General features: G+C 45.8%; 1 protein-coding gene across 1 annotated transcript in view; it reads left to right on the top strand.

Moving 5' to 3' along the window:
- The window catches only part of RFK (riboflavin kinase), a 78,156-nt gene that overhangs the window by 36,520 nt on the left and 19,218 nt on the right, over positions 1–22,418 (top strand). Inside the window, exon 2 of the mRNA XM_063913848.1 lies at positions 230–381. Within this exon, the coding sequence (XP_063769918.1) occupies positions 230–381 (152 nt within the window). The remainder of the gene's footprint in view (positions 1–229; positions 382–22,418) is intronic.

Here is a 22,418-nt window from a genome sequence, read left to right on the forward strand (position 1 = left end):
ATTATACTTACTTTAAAAAACCTCTCATATATGGTATGATGCATGTCTTGAGTTGGTTTGCAAAAAGAGCATTCATTTTATGTGTTCTAGGACTCGACCCATTTCATAAACCTAAACTAGAGTGAGTGGTGGTAATACTCTCCTATTACAGTGGGCATCACCTGTATCAGACTAGGCTTAAGCCATACGTACATATATGTAACATACTTGTCTTGTTTTTCTCCTGAAGCTAATTTTCCTGAGGATGTTGTGGACAATCTTCCGGCTGACTTAACCACTGGTATCTACTATGGATGGGGCTGTGTTGGCAATGGAGAAGTTTATAAAATGGTTATGAGTGTTGGCTGGAATCCTTTCTACAAGAACACTAAAAAATCTGTGGTAAGATTTTTATTATTAACTTAATATTACAGTTGTCATGTTATGTAATAATATACAACTAGGAGATTATTATTTTTTTCCCTTTGTTATGAAATAACTTGGAGCATAATTGTAGTGTTATGAAAATTATATTATGCCGGTTTGCAAAATATGCTTATGGACAGTGCCTAGTAAAGTAATAGCACTCCACTGCCAGCCAGCCATGCTATTTATTCAAACACTGGGGCAGATGTATTAAGCTGGAGAAGGCATAATGAAGTGATGAACCAGTGATAAGTGCAAGGTGATAAATGCACCAGCCAATCAGCTCCAATATGTAAATATATGTTGATTTAGACTGACTGTGCAGAGGTGGTAGATGTTCACTCAACTTCAGTGTTGCGTCTAGTAGAATCACTTTTACATCCCACATCCTTTAAATATCCTCCCAGTCACGCTCTCAGTCCTTCTGGAAATCTGCGTCGTGAGATGGAATGATCTACTTATAATAGAGATCAGGCATCTGGCTGGTTTGGCAGTCACTATGAGGCACATTGGAGTGCAGCACGTTTGTTACTTGAAATCATTCCATGACTAATGCATACTGTTTCTGGGGCACGTTAAGGAGCAGCTAGCTATTGGGAATGCATGCCAATAAAGTGAACACTCAGTAAATGAAAACGCCTCAAGCTTTATAGGCCAGTAACTAGTGTAGTTTTAGTGATATTAATGCGCCTGAAAATGCATAAACCCCCTCTAAGCGTCCACACTGCATTTAGCCAAAGTACAATCGTGTTTAGGACAATATGCAATCCTTATACTGGAACACAAAGGAAAAGCTCTAGCAATGCTAGCCAACACAAAGATTCCTAGCGTCCTGCTCACATCCAATTTACTAGCGTTTAAACCACTAAAAAAATGCATGTGATTAGCACTAGTTTTATACAAATCTTTATATTTGTGTGTTCTTTTGTATAAGGTAAATTGTAATGTAGTTTGTGAGATTTAATTAACTTCATATGAGCTATATTTCTCTAACGTCCTAGAGGATGCTGGGGACTCCGTAAGGACCATGGGGATAGACGGGCTCCGCAGGAGACATGGGCACTTTAAGAAAGAATTTAGTTCCTTGTGTGCACTGGCTCCTCCCTCTATGCCCCTCCTCCAGACCTCAGTTTGATACTGTGCCCAGAGGAGCTGGGTGCTTTTCAGTGAGCTCTCCTGAGTTTGCTGATAGAAAGTATTTTGTTAGGTTTTTTATTTTCAGGGAGCTCTGCTGGCAACAGACTCCCTGCATCGTGGGACTGAGGGGAGAGAAGCAGCACTACTCTCTCAAGCTAGGTCCTGCTTCTTAGGCTACTGGACACCGTTAGCTCCAGAGGGATCGGTACGCAGGATCTCACCCTCGCCGTCCATCCCAGAGCCGCGGCGCCGTCCCCCTCGCAGAGCCGGAAGACAGAAGCCGGGTGAGTATGAGACGCAAGAAGACTTCACAGGCGGCAGAAGACTTCGTGATCTTCACTGGAGGTAACGCATAGCACTGCAGCTGTGCGCCATTGTTCCACACACCTACACATACTCCGGTCACTGTAAGTGTGCAGGGGGGGCGCCATGGGCAGCATTTGTGACCTCATACTGGCAAAAGTCCACATATATACAGCTGGGCACTGTATATATGTATGAGCCCCCGCCAAAGAATTAAAATTTAAGCGGGACAGAAGCCCGCCGCCGAGGGGGCGGAGCTTCTCCCTCAGCACTCACCAGCGCCATTTTTTCTCCACAGCACGCTGAGAGGAAGCTCCCCAGGCTCTCCCCTGCTGATACAGGGTTGAAAAGAGAGGTGGGGGCACATAATTAGGCGCAAAAAAGATATAAACAGCAGCTACTGGGTTAACATTAAGTTACTGTGTTATTCCTGGGTTAAATAGCGCTGGGGTGTGTGCTGGCATACTCTCTCTCTCTCTCTGTCTCTCCAAAGGGCCTCGTGGGGGAACTGTCTTCAGAAAGGACATTCCCTGTGTGTGTGGTGTGTCGGTACGCTTGTGTCGACTGATGAAGGCTATGTGGGAGAGGAGCGGGAGCAAATGAATGTGGTGTCTCCGCCGACGGTGCCGACACCTGATTGGATGGATATGTGGAAGGTTTTAAATGATGATGTTAATTCCTTGCATAAAAGATTAGACAAGGCTGATGCATTGGGACGGTCAGGGTCTCAACACGTGCCTGATCCTATGTCGCAGGGACCGTCAGGGTCTCATAAGCGCCCACTATCCCAAATTGTTGACACAGATACCGACATGGATTCTGACTCCAGTGTCAATTACGATGATGCAAAGTTACAGCCAAAATTGGCTAAATCCCTTCAATATATGATTATAGCAATAAAGGATGTTTTGCACATCACAGAGGAAACCCCGGTCCCTGACACGAGGGTGTATATGTATAAGGGAAAGAAACCTGGGGTAACTTTTCCCCCCTCACACGAACTGAAGGAGTTATGTGAAAAAGCTTGGGAATCTCCAGATAAAAAACTGCGGATTCTTATGGCGTATCCTTTCCCGCCAACGGACAGGTTACGATGGGAATCCTCCCCTAGGGTGGACAAAGCTTTAACACACTTATCCAAAAAGGTAGAAATTATAAAAGAAAAGAAATACCGTGAGGTATTTATACTCCTAGGCGCTTGATGCGAGGTTCACCACAGCAGCTGTATATATATATATAGGGGTTGGTCAGACCCCTAGTGGTATAAACAATAAAGATAGTAGCGCTTAATGGTCACAAATGCAAAGGTGTGTCACAGTTAAATCACAATTTATTATAGGATAAAATGTAAAAGAGCAATGCACATTGGTGGTTGATACCACTTATACAGCCTCTTTCATTTAAGTGTTTTTAACTCCCAAAGGTGTAATGTCCTATTGGAAAAATTTGCAAAAACGGACCTGTTCCTATGAAAGTCCCCTTGGTTAGTAGGATATGTGTCCTATTCGTGGATAGAATAGTTACCACCAACGTATCTCGAGGCAATTAGGCGAAACTGCGTCCGCAAGATGCTGTTCCTCGGCGGGTGGTGAGTGATGTTTTACCACGATGAAATAGGAATGTTCTTATATCCAAATGGAAATATTCAACGGGGGCTTGGTCCAGGTCCAAAGGTTCCAGAAGGTGTGGGAGTATATATCAGTCAAGCAGGTCTCACCTGACGCGTTTCGTTGCATTTAAGCAACTTTTTCAAGGTGTTGAAAGTCCTGCTGGGTGGTAGTTTATATACCCATACCAATATGGTTGCTCATTAGCATATGTGATTGATTGTGACCACCTATTAGCATTAAATGACCAAATAATGACAGACATCGGAGGTGTATTATATTAAAATCAAAAATTATATAAATTCATACATTTTATAAATCATTATGTGTAAAACTTCAAAAACTTTGTTTAATAAAAACCAGTCACATGACCATTGATGGGTGAATCGGATAAGACTTGTATAAAACCTGGAATGGTATTTAATGATTAATATATTGAGAGTATCAATAAAAAATGGAATGCATTCCACACTTTCTGATTAACATTAGAACTCAGAAGGCGTCCCTCTCCGCTCGAAATCCCGCGAGAGGTGAGCCAGATGCGTGGTAATGAAGTAACAGGGCCACAGCCAATTAACTGCCTGTGCGTATCGACGCGGACGCTACGTGAATTACGTCGCGTCATCCGTATGTGCGTCCGGGAACAATGTTTATCATAATTGCCATGGTGATGTAATGACATCACCAGCGTGCTGCCGGGAATGATACCGCGAGAGTTGGTAACTGCGTGTTCCCGGAAGTCACGCTACTGATGCATAGACTTTGCAAGAGGTTGTCATGGCGACGGTAAATACCGAGCGTCGCCAGGACGACCAACTAGTTGTCATCCATTGCTATGGCGACGGAATCAACAAACGTCGCCATAACACCTAATTATCAGTACTGGATCGTTTCATTAATATGATGGAATTAGATTAAATCGATCCTCCAAAAGTACAGTGGCTGGTTGGTATTAAAGCACACATTGTTGCACCTAGCGAAGAAAGTTATATACTGCATATAGAATGTCTCACTAAAGAAACACTATAAAGCAAAATACAATATCGAACAATTATTATAATTGTCACCACTGAGATATTTTCCTATTGCGCTTTCAACAGATTATTCTCTACTAATATGACACCTATAATTTATAATTTAATGGACAGCAAAATTCATAAAATGTCTATATATGAGTATAAGAAATATATTAAATATAACATATCAAATGGACATGATATATAATTACATGAAAGAGACAAAAGACACTCATTTCTGGTGACTGATCTCTATAAGGAACATAAATTTTCATGGACTTCACATATACATTAGTCATTGACACCAAAAGACAACTATTCATGTTTGTATTTGATACTTTAAGGTAGGATTGAAGGAAAGGGCAATAAACTAGAGGGAATATGGTGGATAAGGTGAAAAGAAAAGTGGTATGTAAAATAAATAAAAGGATAAAAAGAAAAATTAAAATTAAAAAAAAAAAATAAATAAAAATAAAATAAAATAAATAAATAAATAAATGAAAAAATGATAATAATGGATGGGACATTCGGAGGAATCAATGTCACAGTATGGAATTGAGCTCCACCGCCTCATTCAATCCAGAAGGGTGAATCGTATTTAACCTATACATCCAATATAGTTCTTGTTTGCAAAGTGTTTTATAACGATCCCCTCCTCTCTTAGTCATTACAATATGTTCAATTGCTATTAAGCCAAGAGAACTGGGGTCACCATCATGTACATCCCTAAAGTGTCGAGAGACACTATGGGTAGGTAATTTATTAATGATATTGCGGCGATGTTCCATAAAACGGACCTTAATGCTCCGAGTAGTGCGTCCCACATACTTCTGGTTGCAGCCACAAGTAAGGAGATAAATTATATAGCTAGTATCGCAGTTCATAAAACTAGCTAGACTGTATTTCTCTCCATTTTCAACAGTAATGTGAGTGGTTCTTCTAGGGATATATTTGCATGTTGTGCATTTAGTAGCCCCACAACGATGAAAACCATTTGGTCTACAAGGAAGCCAATTATCTTGTGTTGCACCCCCTTGCGTGGATATAGGTATTGCTTTCAAAAGGCTAGGTGCAAGGATATTCTTAAACGAACGATTCTTCTTGAAAATAAATTTGGGTTTTGAAGGTAAATATGTCCTAAGTACCGTATTTGCCGGCGTATAAGACGACTGGGCGTATAAGACGACCCCCAACATTTCCACTCAAAATATAGAGTTTGTTATATACTCGCCGTATAAGACTACCCCCTTCCACACACCAAATAAAACGTAAAAGAACATCAGATTTGTGACATACTGTATATTATGACCTGATAAGAGATTTGGATAGGGAGTATTTATCAAGGTATGCATAAGAAGGGGGGAGGGGGCGAGGAGAAAGTTGTAAAATGTATAAAAGTATACCCCTGTGTGCATTTAGTGTTACCGGTTTCACATGAGTGCCATTAGTATTAGTATTAGTGCCATTACAGTACCTGTCATTGTCACCATTGTACGGCCACAACGCGACTGCAGCGCCTCCGGCCAGTCCCTGCATCTCCCTGTAATTGGCACTAGTGACCCGCCGCGGCCGCACTGGATATCGCGCGATACTGGATGGTGAGTAGAATGAGGTGGGTGGGCATCGGGAGGCCACTATGGGCACCGGGCGAGTATCGGAAGGCCACTATGGCAGCTATGTCTATCCCAACTGAAGTGCACCCGGCGTATAAGACGACCCCCCCACTTGGAGGCATGTTTTTCAGGGCAAAAAAGTAGTCTTATACGCCAGCAAATACTGTATATTGTCTTGTTTTAATATACCATAATTTTTTGAGATTATTTTCTTAATTTGCATGCTATCCCTATTATATGTGGATATAAAGGCCAAATTATCCTGTTGATCATTGGAAAAATCAGATCTAGTCTTATTGTTGTGTGTATTTTTGTGTAAACTTCTATTTTTCTTTTTATTTATATTATCATTTTCAACATTTGGTTCTCGTAAGCAAAGAAGAGTGTCCCTATCTAGATCTGCCACTTCTCTCATAGTTCTCTCTAGGGGAGATCGTGGATAGCCCCTTAGAGTGAATGCTTCCACCATGGATTCTGCTTGTTCCATGTATTTTGCCCTATCTGTACAGTTTCGCCGAAGGCGTAGAAACTGGCCTTTGGGAATGTTTCTCTTCCATGGGGGATAGTGGGCACTGCGGTAGTGCAGGTAGGAGTTAGTAGAAACCTCCTTAATGTAATTTGAAGTATAAATTCTGCCTTCCCTGGCTTCTAGAGTTATGTCCAAAAAATTGATAGTTAGGGGGTGATATAAATGTGTAAACTGTAAATTAAAGTGGTTAGAATTGAGACCGGAGACAAATAATTGTGCTGAAGTGTAATCCCCATCCCAAATAATAAAGAGATCATCAATATAGCGGCCATAGAGGACCAGATTCGCGCCAAATTCCCCGCCCCACACATGGATGTCCTCAAACACACCCATGTATAGGTTTGCATAGCTAGGCGCAAATCTGGTCCCCATGGCCGTACCCATCACCTGTAGATAATACGTGTCCAAAAATAAAAAATAGTTGTGTTGGAGAATAAAGGAAATAGCGTCCAACAGAAAAATCCTGTGTCTCGCTGTGAGGTCACCATCAGCCTGTAATCTGGTAGCTATAGCCTCACGACCCAAGTCGTGTGGGATGTTGGTATATAGGCTTTGTACATCAAGGGTCATAAAAGCATATGTCTCTTTCCATACAAAGCCATGTAACAATTGGAGAAAATGTGTGGTGTCTTTGATGTGTGACCTCAAAGTCGAGACACGGGGTTGTAAAAAGGAATCAACATAAAATGATAAATTGGAAGAAAGAGAACCTATACCAGAAATAATAGGACGCCCAGGAGGTGAAACAAGTGACTTGTGTATTTTGGGGAGGTGATAATAAATTGGAACTGTGGGGTATTTAATAAACAAAAAATGAAATTCATCCTTAGAGATAACTCCATCAGCCAGGGCGTCATCTAAGAGATGTTGTAATTCTCTCAGGTAATTTGACGTCGGATCATTAATTAGCTTGTTATAGAATTCTTTATTCTCCAATTGTCTATTGGCTTCAACAATATAATCCCTCCTGTCCTGCACAACCAAACCTCCCCCCTTGTCAGCCTCCCTAAAGATCAAAGAGGTATCTTTGGTGAGATTCTGCAAAGCTTTGCGTTCCCATTTATTAAGGTTCATCCTAGATTTTTTGTTTTTTGACTTCCCTTGTTGGCATAGTTGGTTTAGATCCTCTAGAGTAGTTTTATAGAAACATTCTATCATATTGCTCTTGTATGTGAGAGGATAGAACTCTGATTTACGTCTAAACACACTCCTGTTTATATCAAACACTTTGTTAGGGGTGTCAATAATGGCATTGGGATTTTCATCAAGTAATTGTTGTAAAATGTGGAGGGCTGGGTCATCACCCGAATCCAAGGCGATGGCCAATCCCTCCTCACTATGTCTGTGCATGTTGCGCTGTATGAAATAGCGCTTCCTGCACAGGGTACGAACAAAGCGATTGAGTTCTGCAAAAAGGTTGAACATATTGGGGGTACTAGTGGGTGCATAACTTAGGCCCTTCGTTAGTAATGATTTCTCAGTTGTAGTAAGTTTCCTTGTAGATAAGTCAAAAATATTGGTGGGGGCTTTAGTTTTAATTACTAATCCCACCCTCTTGGCTGTCTCCTTTTTCCCCCCTCTGCACCCTCGAAACTTCTTGATCTTCTTCTTTTTGGTGTTTGTGCTCCCCAGTTGTTTCTGGGGGATGGTCCTCGTCTTTTTTCCTGTCTCTGTTCTAAAAAAACCTCAGAATTCTTAGAAGTCTGTTGTTGGTCCAATCTAGACTCACGTGGTCTGGCTCCTAGATTGGTGCTGGGATCTATTCGATCTACGGGACCGTTCTTATCCTTAGTTGTTCGAGGGGATCTATGATCGAAATTAACATTTCTTGTTCCTTGGAATTTAATATATCGAGGTCTATAAATCCCTCGGGGTTTTCCTTCCTTATCGCTAAGGGCACGTTCTCTATTACTTTCTCGATTGAGAGTTCTGTAACTTCTAACCTGTCCAGTAGTGTAGTCTTCTAAATCTCTCTGGAATTTTTTGCACTTATTATCTACCACCAACTGTTCGAATTTGGTCATCCTTTCCATAACCAACTGATCCCTCTCTTTATATTCCTTGGTGTTACTGTGAGGTTCTAATTTGTTTTTAAGGGCTTCTATCTCCGCCTCCACTTCCCTAGTCTTTTGGTCTCTGTAAGAAATCACGAGTTCCATAAGACTAAGGGAACATTTATCAAGGGTCTTCTCCCAAAGTTCTTCAAATTCTCTATTACCATTAAAGATAGACGGTTTAAATAACCTGAGGCCTCTAGGTATCATATTTTTATCTACATATTTCCGTAAATTAGTTCCATCAAGCCAATGTTTGGTTGGTGAGACCTGCTTGACTGATATATACTCCCACACCTTCTGGAACCTTTGGACCTGGACCAAGCCCCCGTTGAATATTTCCATTTGGATATAAGAACATTCCTATTTCATCGTGGTAAAACATCACTCACCACCCGCCGAGGAACAGCATCTTGCGGACGCAGTTTCGCCTAATTGCCTCGAGATACGTTGGTGGTAACTATTCTATCCACGAATAGGACACATATCCTACTAACCAAGGGGACTTTCATAGGAACAGGTCCGTTTTTGCAAATTTTTCCAATAGGACATTACACCTTTGGGAGTTATACAGCCTCTTTCATTTAAGTGTTTTTAAGTGGTATCAACCACCAATGTGCATTGCTCTTTTACATTTTATCCTATAATAAATTGTGATTTAACTGTGACACACCTTTGCATTTGTGACCATTAAGCGCTACTATCTTTATTGTTTATCCAAAAAGGTAGCCCTGCCGTCCCAGGATATAGCTACCCTCAAGGATGCTGCTGATCGCAAACAGGAGGGTACCCTGAAGTCATTTTATACACATTCAGGTACCTTACTCAGACCAGCAATCGCGTCGGCCTGGGTCTGTAGTGCGGTAGCGGCATGGACTGATACCTTATCAGAGGAGATTGATACCCTAGATAAGGATACTGTTTTATTGACCCTGGGGCATATTAAAGACGCTGTCCTTTATATGAGAGATGCTCAAAGAGACATTAGTCTACTGGGTTCTAGAATAAACGCTATGTCGAATTCTGCCAGAAGGGTCCTGTGGACTCGGCAATGGACAGGTGATGCCGACTCAAAAAGGCATATGGAGGTTTTACCTTACAGGGGTGAGGAATTGTTCGGAGAAGGTCTCTCGGACCTGGTCTCCACAGCTACAGCTGGAAAGTCAAATTTTTTGCCTTATGTTCCCTCACAGCCTAAGAAAGCACCGCATTATCAAATGCAGTCCTTTCGTTCACAAAGAAAAAAGAGAGTTCGAGGTGCGTCCTTTCTTGCCAGAGGTAGGGGCAGAGGGAAAGAAGCTGCACAACACAGCTAGTTCCCAGGAACAGAAGTCCTCCCCGGCCTCTGCAAAATCCACCGCATGACGCTGGGGCTCCACTGGCGGAGTGGGGGCGCGTCTTCGGAATTTCAGCCACATGTGGGTTCACTCCCAGGTGGATCCCTGGGCAATAGAAATTGTTTCTCAGGGTTACAAGCTGGAATTCGAAGAGGTGCCTCCTCGCCGGTATTTCAAATCGGCACTACCGTCTTCCCCCCTAGAGAGGGAGATAGTGTTAAATGCAATACAAAAATTGTATCTTCAGCAGGTGGTGGTCGAGGCCCCCCCCCCCCCCCCCCTTCAACAGGGAAGGGGTTATTATTCGACCATGTTTGTGGTTCCGAAACCGGACGGTTCGGTCAGACCCATATTGAATTTAAAATCTCTGAACCTATACTTGAAAAGGTTCAAGATGGAATCGCTAAGAGCGGTCATCGCAAGCCTGGAAGGGGGGTATTTTATGGTGTCACTGGACATAAAGGAGGCGTACCTTCATGTCCCCATTTATCCACCTCATCAGGCGTTCCTAAGATTTGCGGTACAGGACTGTCATTACCAATTTCAGACGTTGCGGTTTGGTCTCAACGGCCCCGAGGATTTTCACCAAGGTAATGGCGGAAATGATGGTGCTCCTGCGCAAGCAGGGTTTCACAATTATCCCGTACTTGGACGATCTCCTCATAAAAGCGAGATCAAGAGAGCAGTTGCTGAACAGCGTATCTCTTTCACTGAAAGTGTTACAACAACACGGCTGGATTCTCAATATTCCAAAGTCGCAGTTGGTTCCGACGACTCGTCTGCCTTTCTTGGGCATGATTCTGGACACGACCCAGAAAAGGGTTTATCTTCCGATAGAAAAAGCCCAGGAACTTATGACTCTGGTCAGGAACCTTTTGAAATCAAGACAGGTGTCAGTGCATCATTGCACTCGAGTCCTGGGAAAGATGGTGGCCTCATACGAGGCCATTCCCTTTGGCAGGTTCCATGCGAGGACTTTCCAATGGGATCTGCTGGACAAGTGGTCCGGATCACATCTACAGATGCATCGGTTGATCACCCTGTCCCCCAGGGCCAGGTTGTCACACCTGTGGTGGCTGCAGAGTGCTCACCTTCTCGAAGGCCGCAGATTCGGCATTCAGGATTGGATCCTGGTGACCACGGACGCAAGCCTCCGAGGTTGGGGAGCAGTCACACAGGGAAGAAATTTCCAGGGTCTTTGGTCAAGCCAACAGACTTGTCTGCACATCAACATCCTGGAACTAAGGGCCATATACAACGCCCTACGTCAAGCGGAGACCTTGCTTCGCGACCAACCAGTTCTGATCCAGTCAGACAACATCACCGCAGTGGCTCATGTAAACCGCCAAGGCGGCACAAGGAGCAGAATGGCAATGGCGGAAGCCACCAGGATTCTTCGCTGGGCGGAGAATCATGTAAGCGCACTGTCAGCAGTGTTCATTCCGGGAGTAGACAACTGGGAAACAGACTTCCTCAGCACGACCTACACCCGGGAGAGTGGGGACTTCATCCAGAAGTCTTCGCACAGATTGTGAGTCGGTGGGAACTGCCACAGATAGACATGATGGCGTCCCGCCTCAACAAAAAGCTACAGAGGTATTGCGCCAGGTCCAGAGACCCTCAGGCAGTAGCGGTAGACGCCCTAGGGACACCGTGGGTGTTTCCGGTCAGTCTATGTATTTCCTCCTCTTCCTCTCATACCCAAGGTGTTGAGAATAGTAAGAAGAAAAGGAGTGAGAACAATCCTCGTTGTTCCAGATTGGCCACGACGGACCTGGTATCCAGATCTGCAGGAAATGCTCACAGAAGATCCGTGGCCTCTTCCTCTAAGACAGGACCTGTTGCAACAGGGACCCTGTCTGTTCCAAGACTTACCGCGGCTGCGTTTGACGGCATGGCGGTTGAACGCCGGATCCTAGCAGAAAAAGGCATTCCGGTTGAGGTTATCCCTACTCTGATAAAGGCTAGGAAGGAAGTAACAGCAAAACATTATCACCGTATATGGCGAAAATATGTTTCTTGGTGTGAGGCCAGGAATGCTCCTACGGAAGAATTCCATCTGGGCCGTTTCCTTCACTTCCTACAAACTGGAGTGGATTTGGGCCTTAAATTAGGCTCCATTAAGGTCCAGATTTCGGCCCTATCCATTTTCTTTCAAAAAGAATTGGCTTCTCTCCCAGAAGTTCAGACCTTTTGTAAAGGGCGTACTGCATATTCAGCCTCCTTTTGTGCCTCCGGTGGCGCCTTGGGACCTTAATGTGGTGTTGAGCTTCCTAAAGTCACACTGGTTTGAACCACTTAAAACGGTGGAGTTGAAATATCTCACGTGGAAGGTGGTCATGTTATTAGCCCTGGCTTCGGCTAGGCGAGTGTCGGAATTAGCGGCTTTATCACATAAAAGCCCCTTTCTGGTTTTCCATATGGATAGAGCATAATTGCGGACACGTCCTCAGTTCCTGCCAAAAGTGGTTTCATCCTTTCATATGAACCAACCTATTGTGGTGCCTGTGGCTACACGGGACTTAGAGGATTCCGAGTCCCTTGATGTGGTAAGGGCTTTGAAAATTTATGTAGCCAGGACGGCTAGAATCCGGAAAACAGAAGCACTGTTTGTTCTGTATGCAGCCAACAAGCTTGGCGGCCCTGCTTCAAAGCAGACTATTGCTCGCTGGATCTGTAACACGATTCAGCAGGCGCATTCTACGGCAGGATTGCCGTTGCCTAAATCAGTCAAGGCCCATTCCACTAGGAAAGTGGGCTCTTCTTGGGCGGCTGCCCGAGGGGTCTCGGCACTACAGCGGTGTCGAGCTGCTACTTGGTCGGGTTCAAACACCTTTGCAAAATTCTATAAGTTTGATACCCTGGCTGAGGAGGACCTCATGTTTGCTCAATCGGTGCTGCAGAGTCATCCGCACTCTCCCGCCCGTTTGGGAGCTTTGGTATAATCCCCATGGTCCTTACGGAGTCCCACGCATCCTCTAGGACGTTAGAGAAAATAAGATTTTACTTACCGGTAAATCTATTTCTCGTAGTCCGTAGAGGATGCTGGGCGCCCGTCCCAAGTGCGGACTTCTTCTGCAATACTTGTATATAGTTATTGCTTCAATAAGGGTTACGTTATTGTTGCATCGGGCGTGAACTGATGCTATGTTATTGTCATACTGTTAACTGGGTTGTTATCACAAGTTATACGGTGTGATTGGTGTGGCTGGTATGAATCTTGCCCTGGATTACCAAAATCCTTTCCTTGTACTGTCAGTCTCCTCTGGGCACAGTTTCTCTAACTGAGGTCTGGAGGAGGGGCATAGAGGGAGGAGCCAGTGCACACCAAGATCTAAATTCTTAAAGTGCCCATGTCTCCTGCGGAGCCCGTCTATCCCCATGGTCCTTACGGAGTCCCCAGCATCCTCTACGGACTACGAGAAATAGATTTACCGGTAAGTAAAATCTTATTTTTTTTCTATTAAGTGGAATTGGGCTCTTCGGACTAATTTACACAAGATTGAAGCTTTGCCAGTTTTCCATCTTTACTGCTTCCAAAAAACCTAGCCATGCAGGCTGGGAGCAGTATACTGTATTTATTTTGTTTTATTTATTTTGACCTTCAGCGTAGCCCTCAAGGTGAGATTTCTCCTTTCGATTTTGACTATATAGTCAAAATCGCAAGGAAGGTTAGTGGAAATCGGAAGGTGTTAGGCAGCTTGCGATATCGATTTGATCACGATGCGCACTCCTGCGGGGTCGGTATCGTAAGGCTAGATAGACTGTGCAGGTAAGTCAATCTTTACTATCTAGTGTACTAATACAGAATTGGCACTTATGCCTGATTTCTCTGACGTCCTAGTGGATGCTGGGAACTCCGTAAGGACCATGGGGAATAGACGGGCTCCGCAGGAGACTGGGCACTCTAAAGAAAAGATTAGGTACTATCTGGTGTGCACTGGCTCCTACCTCTATGCCCCTCCTCCAGACCTCAGTTAGAATCTGTGCCCGGCCAGAGCTGGGTGCTCCTAGTGGGCTCTACTGAGCTTACTAGTAAAGAAAGTATTTATTAGGTTTTTTATTTTCAGTGAGCTTCTGCTGGCAACAGACTCACTGCTACGTGGGACTAAGGGGAGAGAAGCAAACCTACCTGCTTGCAGCTAGCTTGTGCTTCTTAGGCTACTGGACACCATTAGCTCCAGAGGGTTCGAACACAGGCACCTGTCCTCGATCGTCCGTTCCCGGAGCCGCGCCGCCGTCCCCCTCGCAGAGCCAGAAGAACAGAAGCTTGAAGACGACGAAATCGGCGGCTGAAGAGTCCTGTCTTCATTAAGGTAGCGCACAGCACCGCAGCTGTGCGCCATTGCTCCCAGCACACTTACACACTCCGGTCACTGTAGGGTGCTGGGGGGGGGGCGCCCTGGGCTGCAATTGAAGTACCTTTTGGCATAAAAATACATATATACAGTCTGGCACTGTATATAGGTATGTAAAAAACCCCACCATTTTTTCACACAGAAAGCGGGACAGAAGCCTGCCGCTGAGGGGGCGGGGCATTCTTCCTCAGCACACCAGCGCCATTTTCTCTTCACAGCTCCGCTGGAAGCAGCTCCCCAGGCTCTCCCCTGCAGTATCCAGGTACAAGACGGGTTAAAAAGAGAGGGGGGGGCACATAAATTTAGGCGCAAATAAGACATATAAAGCAGCTATTGGGTAAATCACTTATTATCAGTGAGAATCCCTGTGTTATATAGCGCTGTGGTGTGTGCTGGCATACTCTCTGTCTCCCCAAAGGACTTTGTGGGGTCATGTCCTCAGTCTGAGCATTCCCTGTGTGTGTGCGGTGTCGGTACGGCTGTGTCGACATGTTTGAGGAAGGTTACGTGGAGGCGGAGCAAGGGCAGTTAAGTGTGGTGTCGCCCCCATCAGGGCCGACACCTGATTGGATGGATATGTGGAAGGTCTTAAATGACAATGTAAACTCCTTACATAAAAGGTTTTATGACGCTGCAGCCTTGGGACAGCCGGGGTCTCAGCCCGCGCCTGCCCAGGCGACTCAGAAACCGTCAGGGGCTCATAAACGCCCTCTATCTCAGATGGTTGACACAGATGTCGACACGGAGTCCGACTCAAGTGTCGACGATGATGAGGCACATTTACAGTCTAAAATGACCAAGGCCATCCGATACATGATTATTGCAATGAAGGATGTATTACACATTTCTGAGATTAACCCTGTTAATACCAAGAGGGTTTATATGTTTGGGGAGAAAAAGCAGCCAGTGACTTTTCCCCCATCTGATGAATTAAATTAATTATGTGAAGAAGCGTGGAGTTCCCCTGATAAGAAACTAGTGATTTCTAAGAGGTTACTGATGGCGTACCCTTTCCCGCCAACGGACAGGTTACGTTGGGAAACATCCCCTAGGGTGGACAAGGCACTGACACGCTTATCTAAAAAGGTGGCCCTGCCGTCTCAGGATACGGCCACCCTAAAGGAGCCTGCGGATAGAAAGCAGGAAGCTATCCTGAAGTCAGTGTATACACACTCTGGTACTCTACTGAGACCTGCTATTGCTTCAGCCTGGATGTGTAGTGCTGTAGCAGCGTGGACAGATACTCTGTTAGACGACATAGATTCCCTCGACAGATACTGTTTTGCTAACCCTGGGCCATATCAAAGACGTTGTCTTATATATGCGGGATGCTCAGAGGGACATTTGCCTGCTGGGCTCTAGAATTAATGCTATGTCCATTTCTGCCAGGAGGGTCTTATGGACTCTGCAATGGACAGGAGATGCTGATTCTGAAAAACACATGGAGGTTTTGCCTTATAAGGGTGAGGAATTGTTTGGGGACGGTCTGTCGGACCTCGTGTCTACAGCGACAGCTGGAAAGTCGACTTTCTTGCCTCAGGTTTCCTCACAGCCTAAGAAAGCACCGTATTATCAAATGCAGTCCTTTCGTTCCCAAAAAGGCAAGAGGATCAGGGGAGCATCCTTTCTTGCCAGAGGCAGGGGTAGAGGTAAGAAGCTGCACCATGCAGCCAGTTCCCAGGAACAAAAGTCCTCCCCTGCTTCCACTAAGTCCACCGCATGACGTTGGGGCTCCACAGGCGGAGCCAGGTGCGGTGGGGGCGCGTCTCCGAAACTTCAGCAACCAGTGGGTTCGCTCACAGGTGGATCTCTGGGCTATACAAATTGTATCTCAGGGATACAAGCTGGAATTCGAAGCGACTCCCCCCCGCCGTTACCTCAAATCAGCCTTGCCAGCTTCCCCCATGGAAAGGGAGGTAGTACTGGCGGCAATTCACAAGCTGTACCTCCAGCAAGTGATTGTCAGGGTCCCCCTCCTTCAACAGGGAAGGGGTTACTATTCCACAATGTTTGTGGTACCGAAACCGGACGGTTCGGTGAGACTCATTCTGAATTTAAAATCCTTGAACACTTATATAAAGAAATTCAAGTTCAAAATGGAATCGCTCAGAGCGGTTATTGCAAGCCTGGAAGAGGGGGATTTTATGGTGTCGCTGGACATCAAAGATGCTTACTTGCATGTCCCCATTTACCCACCTCACCAGGAGTACCTCAGGTTTGTGGTACAGGACTGTCATTACCAGTTCCAGACATTGCCGTTTGGCCTGTCCACGGCACCGAGAATATTTACCAAGGTAATGGCCGAAATGATGATACTCCTTCGGCAGAAGGGAGTTATAATTATCCCGTACTTGGACGATCTCCTCATAAAGGCGAGGTCCAGGGAGCAGTTGTTGATCAGCGTAGCACTCTCTCAGGAAGTGTTGCAACAGCACGGCTGGATTCTGAATGTTCCAAAGTCGCAGCTGATTCCTACGACGCGTCTGCTTTTCCTGGGCATGATTCTGGACACAGAACAGAAGAAGGTGTTTCTCCCGGTGGAGAAGGCCCAGGAATTAGCATCTCTGGTCAGGGACCTCCTGAAACCAAAACAGGTATCGGTGCATCACTGCACGTGAGTCCTGGGAAAGATGGTGGCTTCATACGAAGCCATTCCCTTCGGCAGGTTCCATGCGAGGATCTACAAGTGGTCCGGATCGCATCTTCAGATGCATCGGCTGATCACCCTGTCCCCAAGGGCCAGGGTGTCTCTTCTGTGGTGGCTGCAGAGTGCTCACCTTCTCGAGGGCCGCAGGTTCGGCATACAGGACTGGGTCCTGGTGACCACGGATGCAAGCCTCCGAGGATGGGGGGCAGTCACTCAGGGAAGAAACTTACAAGGGCTGTGGTCAAGTCTGGAGACTTCTCTACACATAAATATACTGGAACTAAGTGCCATTTACAACGCCCTGAGTCAAGCAGAGCCCCTGCTTCGAAACCGGCGAGTACTGATTCAGTCAGACAACATCACGGCGGTCGCCCATGTAAACCGCCAGGGCGGCACAAGAAGCAGGATGGCAATGGCGGAAGCCACAAAGATTCTTCGGTGGGCGGAGAATCACGTGCAAGCACTGTCAGCAGTGTTCATTCCGGGAGTGGACAACTGGGAAGCAGACTTCCTCAGCAGACACGACCTCCACCCGGGAGAGTGGGGACTTCATCAAGAAGTCTTCACACAGATCGCAAAGTGATGGGAACTGCCACAGGTGGACATGATGGCGTCCCGCCTCAACAAAAAGCTAAAAAGATATTGCGCCAGGTCAAGGGACCCTCAGGCGATAGCTGTGGACGCCCTAGTGACACCGTGGGTGTACCAGTCTGTATATGTGTTTCCTCCTCTTCCTCTCATACCCAAGGTACTGAGAATAGTAAGAAAGAGAGGAATAAGAACAATACTCATTGTTCCGGATTGGCCAAGAAGGACTTGGTACCCGGAACTGCAAGAAATGCGCACAGAGGACCCATGGCCTCTGCCTCTCAGACAGGACCTGCTGCAACAAGGGCCCTGTCTGTTCCAAGACTTACCGCGGCTGCGTTTGACGGCATGGCGGTTGAACGCCGGATCCTAGCTGAAAAAGGCATTCCGGATGAAGTTATTCCTACGCTGATAAAGGCTAGGAAAGACGTGACAGTAAAGCATTATCACCGTATATGGCGAAAATATGTTGCTTGGTGTGAGGCCAGGAAGGCCCCTACAGAGGAATTCCAGCTGGGTCGTTTCCTGCACTTCCTACAGTCAGGGGTGACTATGGGCCCTAAAATTGGGGTCCATAAAGGTACAGATTTTGGCCCTATCCATTTTCTTTAAAAAAGAACTGGCTTCACTGCCTGAGGTTCAGACGTTTGTTAAGGGAGTGCTGCATATTCAGCCCCCTTTTGTGCCACCAGTGGCACCCTGGGATCTTAACGTTGTGTTGGATTTCCTGAAATCCCACTGGTTTGAGCCACTTAGGACCGTGGAACTAAAGTATCTCACGTGGAAAGTGGTCATGCTGTTGGCCTTCGCATCGGCTAGGCGTGTGTCGGAATTGGCGGCTTTGTCATGTAAAAGCCCATATCTGATCTTTCATATGGACAGGGCAGAATTGAGGACTCGTCCCCAATTTCTCCCAAAGGTGGTATCATCGTTTCATTTGAACCAACCTATTGTGGTGCCTGCGGCTACTCGGGACTTGGAGGACTCCAAGTTACTGGACGTAGTCAGGGCTTTGAAAATATATGTTTCCAGAACGGCTGGAGTCAGGAAGACTGACTCGCTGTTTATCCTGCATGCACCCAACAAGCTCGGTGCTCCTGCTTCAAAGCAAACTATTGCGCGCTGGATCTGTAGCATGATTCAGCTAGCTCATTCTGCGGCTGGATTGCCGCATCCAAAATCGGTAAAAGCCCATTCCACAAGGAAGGTGGGCTCTTCTTGGGCGGCTGCCCGAGGGGTCTCTGCTTTACAGCTTTGCCGAGTGGCTACTTGGTCGGGTTCAAACTAGTGATGAGCGGATTCGGTTTTACTCGGTTCTTAAGATTCGGTTTTGAGAACCGAGTAAAACCGAATCCGCTCATCACTAGTTCAAACACATTTGCAAAGTTCTACAAGTTTGATACCCTGGCTGAGGAGGACCTTGTGTTTGCTCATTCGGTGCTGCAGAGTCATCCGCACTCTCCCGCCTGTTTGGGAGCTTTGGTATAATCCCCATGGTCCTTACGGAGTTCCCAGCATCCACTAGGACGTCAGAGAAAATAAGAATTTACTCACCGGTAATTCTATTTCTCGTAGTCCGTAGTGGATGCTGGGCGCCCGTCCCAAGTGCGGACTTTCTGCAATACGTGTATATAGTTATTGCTTAAATAAGGGTTATTGTTATGGGCCATCCGTTGAGTGAGGCTCAGTTGTTGTTCATACTATTAACTGGGTAAGGTTATCAAAAGTTGTACGGTGTGGCTGGTATGAGTCTTACCCTGGATTCAAATTTCCTTTCCTTGTAATGTCAGCTCGTCCGGGCACAGTTTACCTAACTGAGGTCTGGAGGAGGGGCATAGAGGGAGGAGCCAGTGCACACCAGATAGTACCTAATCTTTCTAGAGTGCCCAGTCTCCTGCGGAGCCCGTCTATTCCCCATGGTCCTTACGGAGTTCCCAGCATCCACTATGGACTACGAGAAATAGAATTACCGGTGAGTAAATTCTTATTTTTCACTTTGCGATTTCCCCTGAACTCCCTGGAGCCAAGCACCACCGATTTTGACTAACTTTTCTTGAGATATGGACTGTGTGCTTACGATTTTGGCTTATGTGAGATTTAATTGACATGTGAGATGAACTAGATAGTACACCGATCTAACAAGGATTGACTTGCCTGCACAGTCTATCTTTTCTTGCGATACCGACCTGGCGGGACTGCGCATTGGGATCGAATCTGGATCACAAGTGGCATAACACCTTGCGATTTGCACTGACTTTTCTTGAGATGCGGACTATGGGGTATATGCAATTATAATTAATTATTTTAATTCGACACAAGACACCCTGCCGCCGGGACCCGAATTCGACATTCAATAAAAAACGGATTAGACAGTCCCGCTGTCGAAAAACGGACCAATTGACTGATAGTGTGCGTCCTGGATTCGACTTTTGGACGGCACAAAAGTTTTTAAAAAACCCAGAAAAAAAATGCGTGGGGTCCCCCCTCCTAAGCATAAGCAGCCTCGGGCTCTTTGAGCATTTTTTTTTCTTGATTTTTAACTGAAAAACATGCTCTGATCTCTTTAATACTACTTGTGGATCCTAATAGACAAACCAAGTAGATAATCCCTTCTAATATAAATAGATATGCTATTAGCAACAACAACAAAAAAAAAAACAACATGTTTTTTTTTAAATCTATTAGATTCCGCCACCAAAATGAGGCGGACTGAAATTGACGAAATGATAGTCGAAAAGCACTGTTGTCGAATCGACATTCTTCAATTGAATATACTTTTGTCGAAAAGCCGCATTTTTACCATTGCAGACATGTCGAATTTGACAACTGTCGAATTTCAAAAAGTCGAATCTGAAACCCCGTTTTTCGACATTTGCGGCAATTCGACCGCAATTGCATATACCCCTATGTGTGCTTACGATTTTGGCTTATGTGAGATGTCATTGACATGTGAGATGAACTAGATAGTACACCGATCTACCAAGGATTGACTTGCCTGCACAGTCTATCGTTTCTTGCGATACCGACCTGGCGGGTCCGCGAAAAAATCTCACCGTGTGTACACACCATTACTCTGCCAGGTCATGCAGATTGTTGGCATTTTCTTATGTCACCATTGACTGTGTCAGCATCTGCACAATGTGTCAATATTGTGATGTTGACATTGTAGCTATGTCTCATGTCAGCTTAGAGCCTGGTTCTTGATTCTGAGTTTTCAGCAAAGCAAAAAAAAAAAAAAGACGTAACTTTATACCTTGGCAAAGCCATGTTACACTGCAAATGGGGGAGATATAAAATGTACAGAGAGAGTTAGATTTGGGAGGTGTGTCTCCCAGCTCATCTAAATTGTGCAGGGGTTCCCAAACGCTGTCCTCAAGGCACCATAACGGTCCAAGTTTTAAGACTATCCATAGCTCAGCACAGATGGTTAAATCACATTGATTGAGGTACTAATTGTCACATGTGCCCAGCTTGGTTATCCTTAAAACCTGGACCTCTAAGGTGCCTTGAGGAACGCATTTGAGAACCTCCACTGTACAGCATTTGTGAGCTACATGTAAAAGCAGTCAGTGTTTACCCTGCATGCAGAGTAATAAATGTATTTGCACTCCTTGCATTGCAGTATGGTTTGTTCATGTGCAAAGTTACTGGTGTGTTTTGTCAGTATCGGCCCATTTGTCTGTAATCATGTAGTAGAGCGAAGGGGACTTACCTAGCGGAGACTGAATGAGTGCTCAATGTTTTGATACTAATTAATACAATATCTATTTCTCTGACGTCCTAGTGGATGCTGGGAACTCCGTAAGGACCATGGGGATTAGCGGCTCCGCAGGAGACTGGGCACAAAAGTAAAAGCTTTAGGACTACCTGGTGTGCACTGGCTCCTCCCCTATGACCCTCCTCCAAGCCTCAGTTAGATTTTTGTGCCCGGCCGAGAAGGGTGCACACTAGGGGCTCTCCTGAGCTTCTTAGTGAAAGTTTTAGTTATAGGTTTTTTATTTTCAGTGAGACCTGCTGGCAACAGGCTCACTGCATCGAGGGACTAAGGGGAGAAGAAGCGAACTCACCTGCGTGCAGAGTGGATTGGGCTTCTTAGGCTACTGGACACCATTAGCTCCAGAGGGACAGAACACAGGCCCAGCCTCGGAGCTCGGTCCCAGAGCCGCGCCGCCGGCCCCCTTACAGAGCCAGAAACAAGAAGAGGTCCGGAAAAATCGGCGGCAGAAGACATCAGTCTTCAACAAGGTAGCGCACAGCACTGCAGCTGTGCGCCATTGTTACTCAGGCACACTTCACACTCCGGTCACTGAGGGTGCAGGGCGCTAGGGGGGGGCGCCCTGAGCAGCAATGTAAAACATCTTGGCTGGCATAAATACACCACATATAACCCCCAGGGCTATATGGATGTATTTTAACCCCTGCCAGAACTTACAAAAAAGCGGGAGAAAAGGCCGCCGAGAAGGGGGCGGAGCCTATCTCCTCAGCACACAGGCGCCATTTTCCATCACAGCTCCGCTGGAAGGACGTCTCCCTGACTCTCCCCTGCAGTCCTGCACTACAGAAAAGGGTAAAAAAGAGAGGGGGGGCACTAATTTGGCGCAGTTTTGATACTAACAGCAGCTATAAAGGGAAAAGCACATTTTATAGTGGTATTCCTGTTTATATATAGCGCTCTGGTGTGTGCTGGCATACTCTCCCTCTGTCTCCCCAAAGGGCTAGTGGGGTCCTGTCCTCTATCAGAGCATTCCCTGTGTGTGTGCGGTGTGTCGGTACGATTGTGTCGACATGTTTGAGGAGGAAAATGAGATGGAGGCGGAGCAATTG

Source organism: Pseudophryne corroboree, chromosome 1 (genome assembly GCF_028390025.1).
Source record: "Pseudophryne corroboree isolate aPseCor3 chromosome 1, aPseCor3.hap2, whole genome shotgun sequence".
NCBI classification, from domain to species: Eukaryota; Metazoa; Chordata; class Amphibia; order Anura; family Myobatrachidae; genus Pseudophryne; species Pseudophryne corroboree.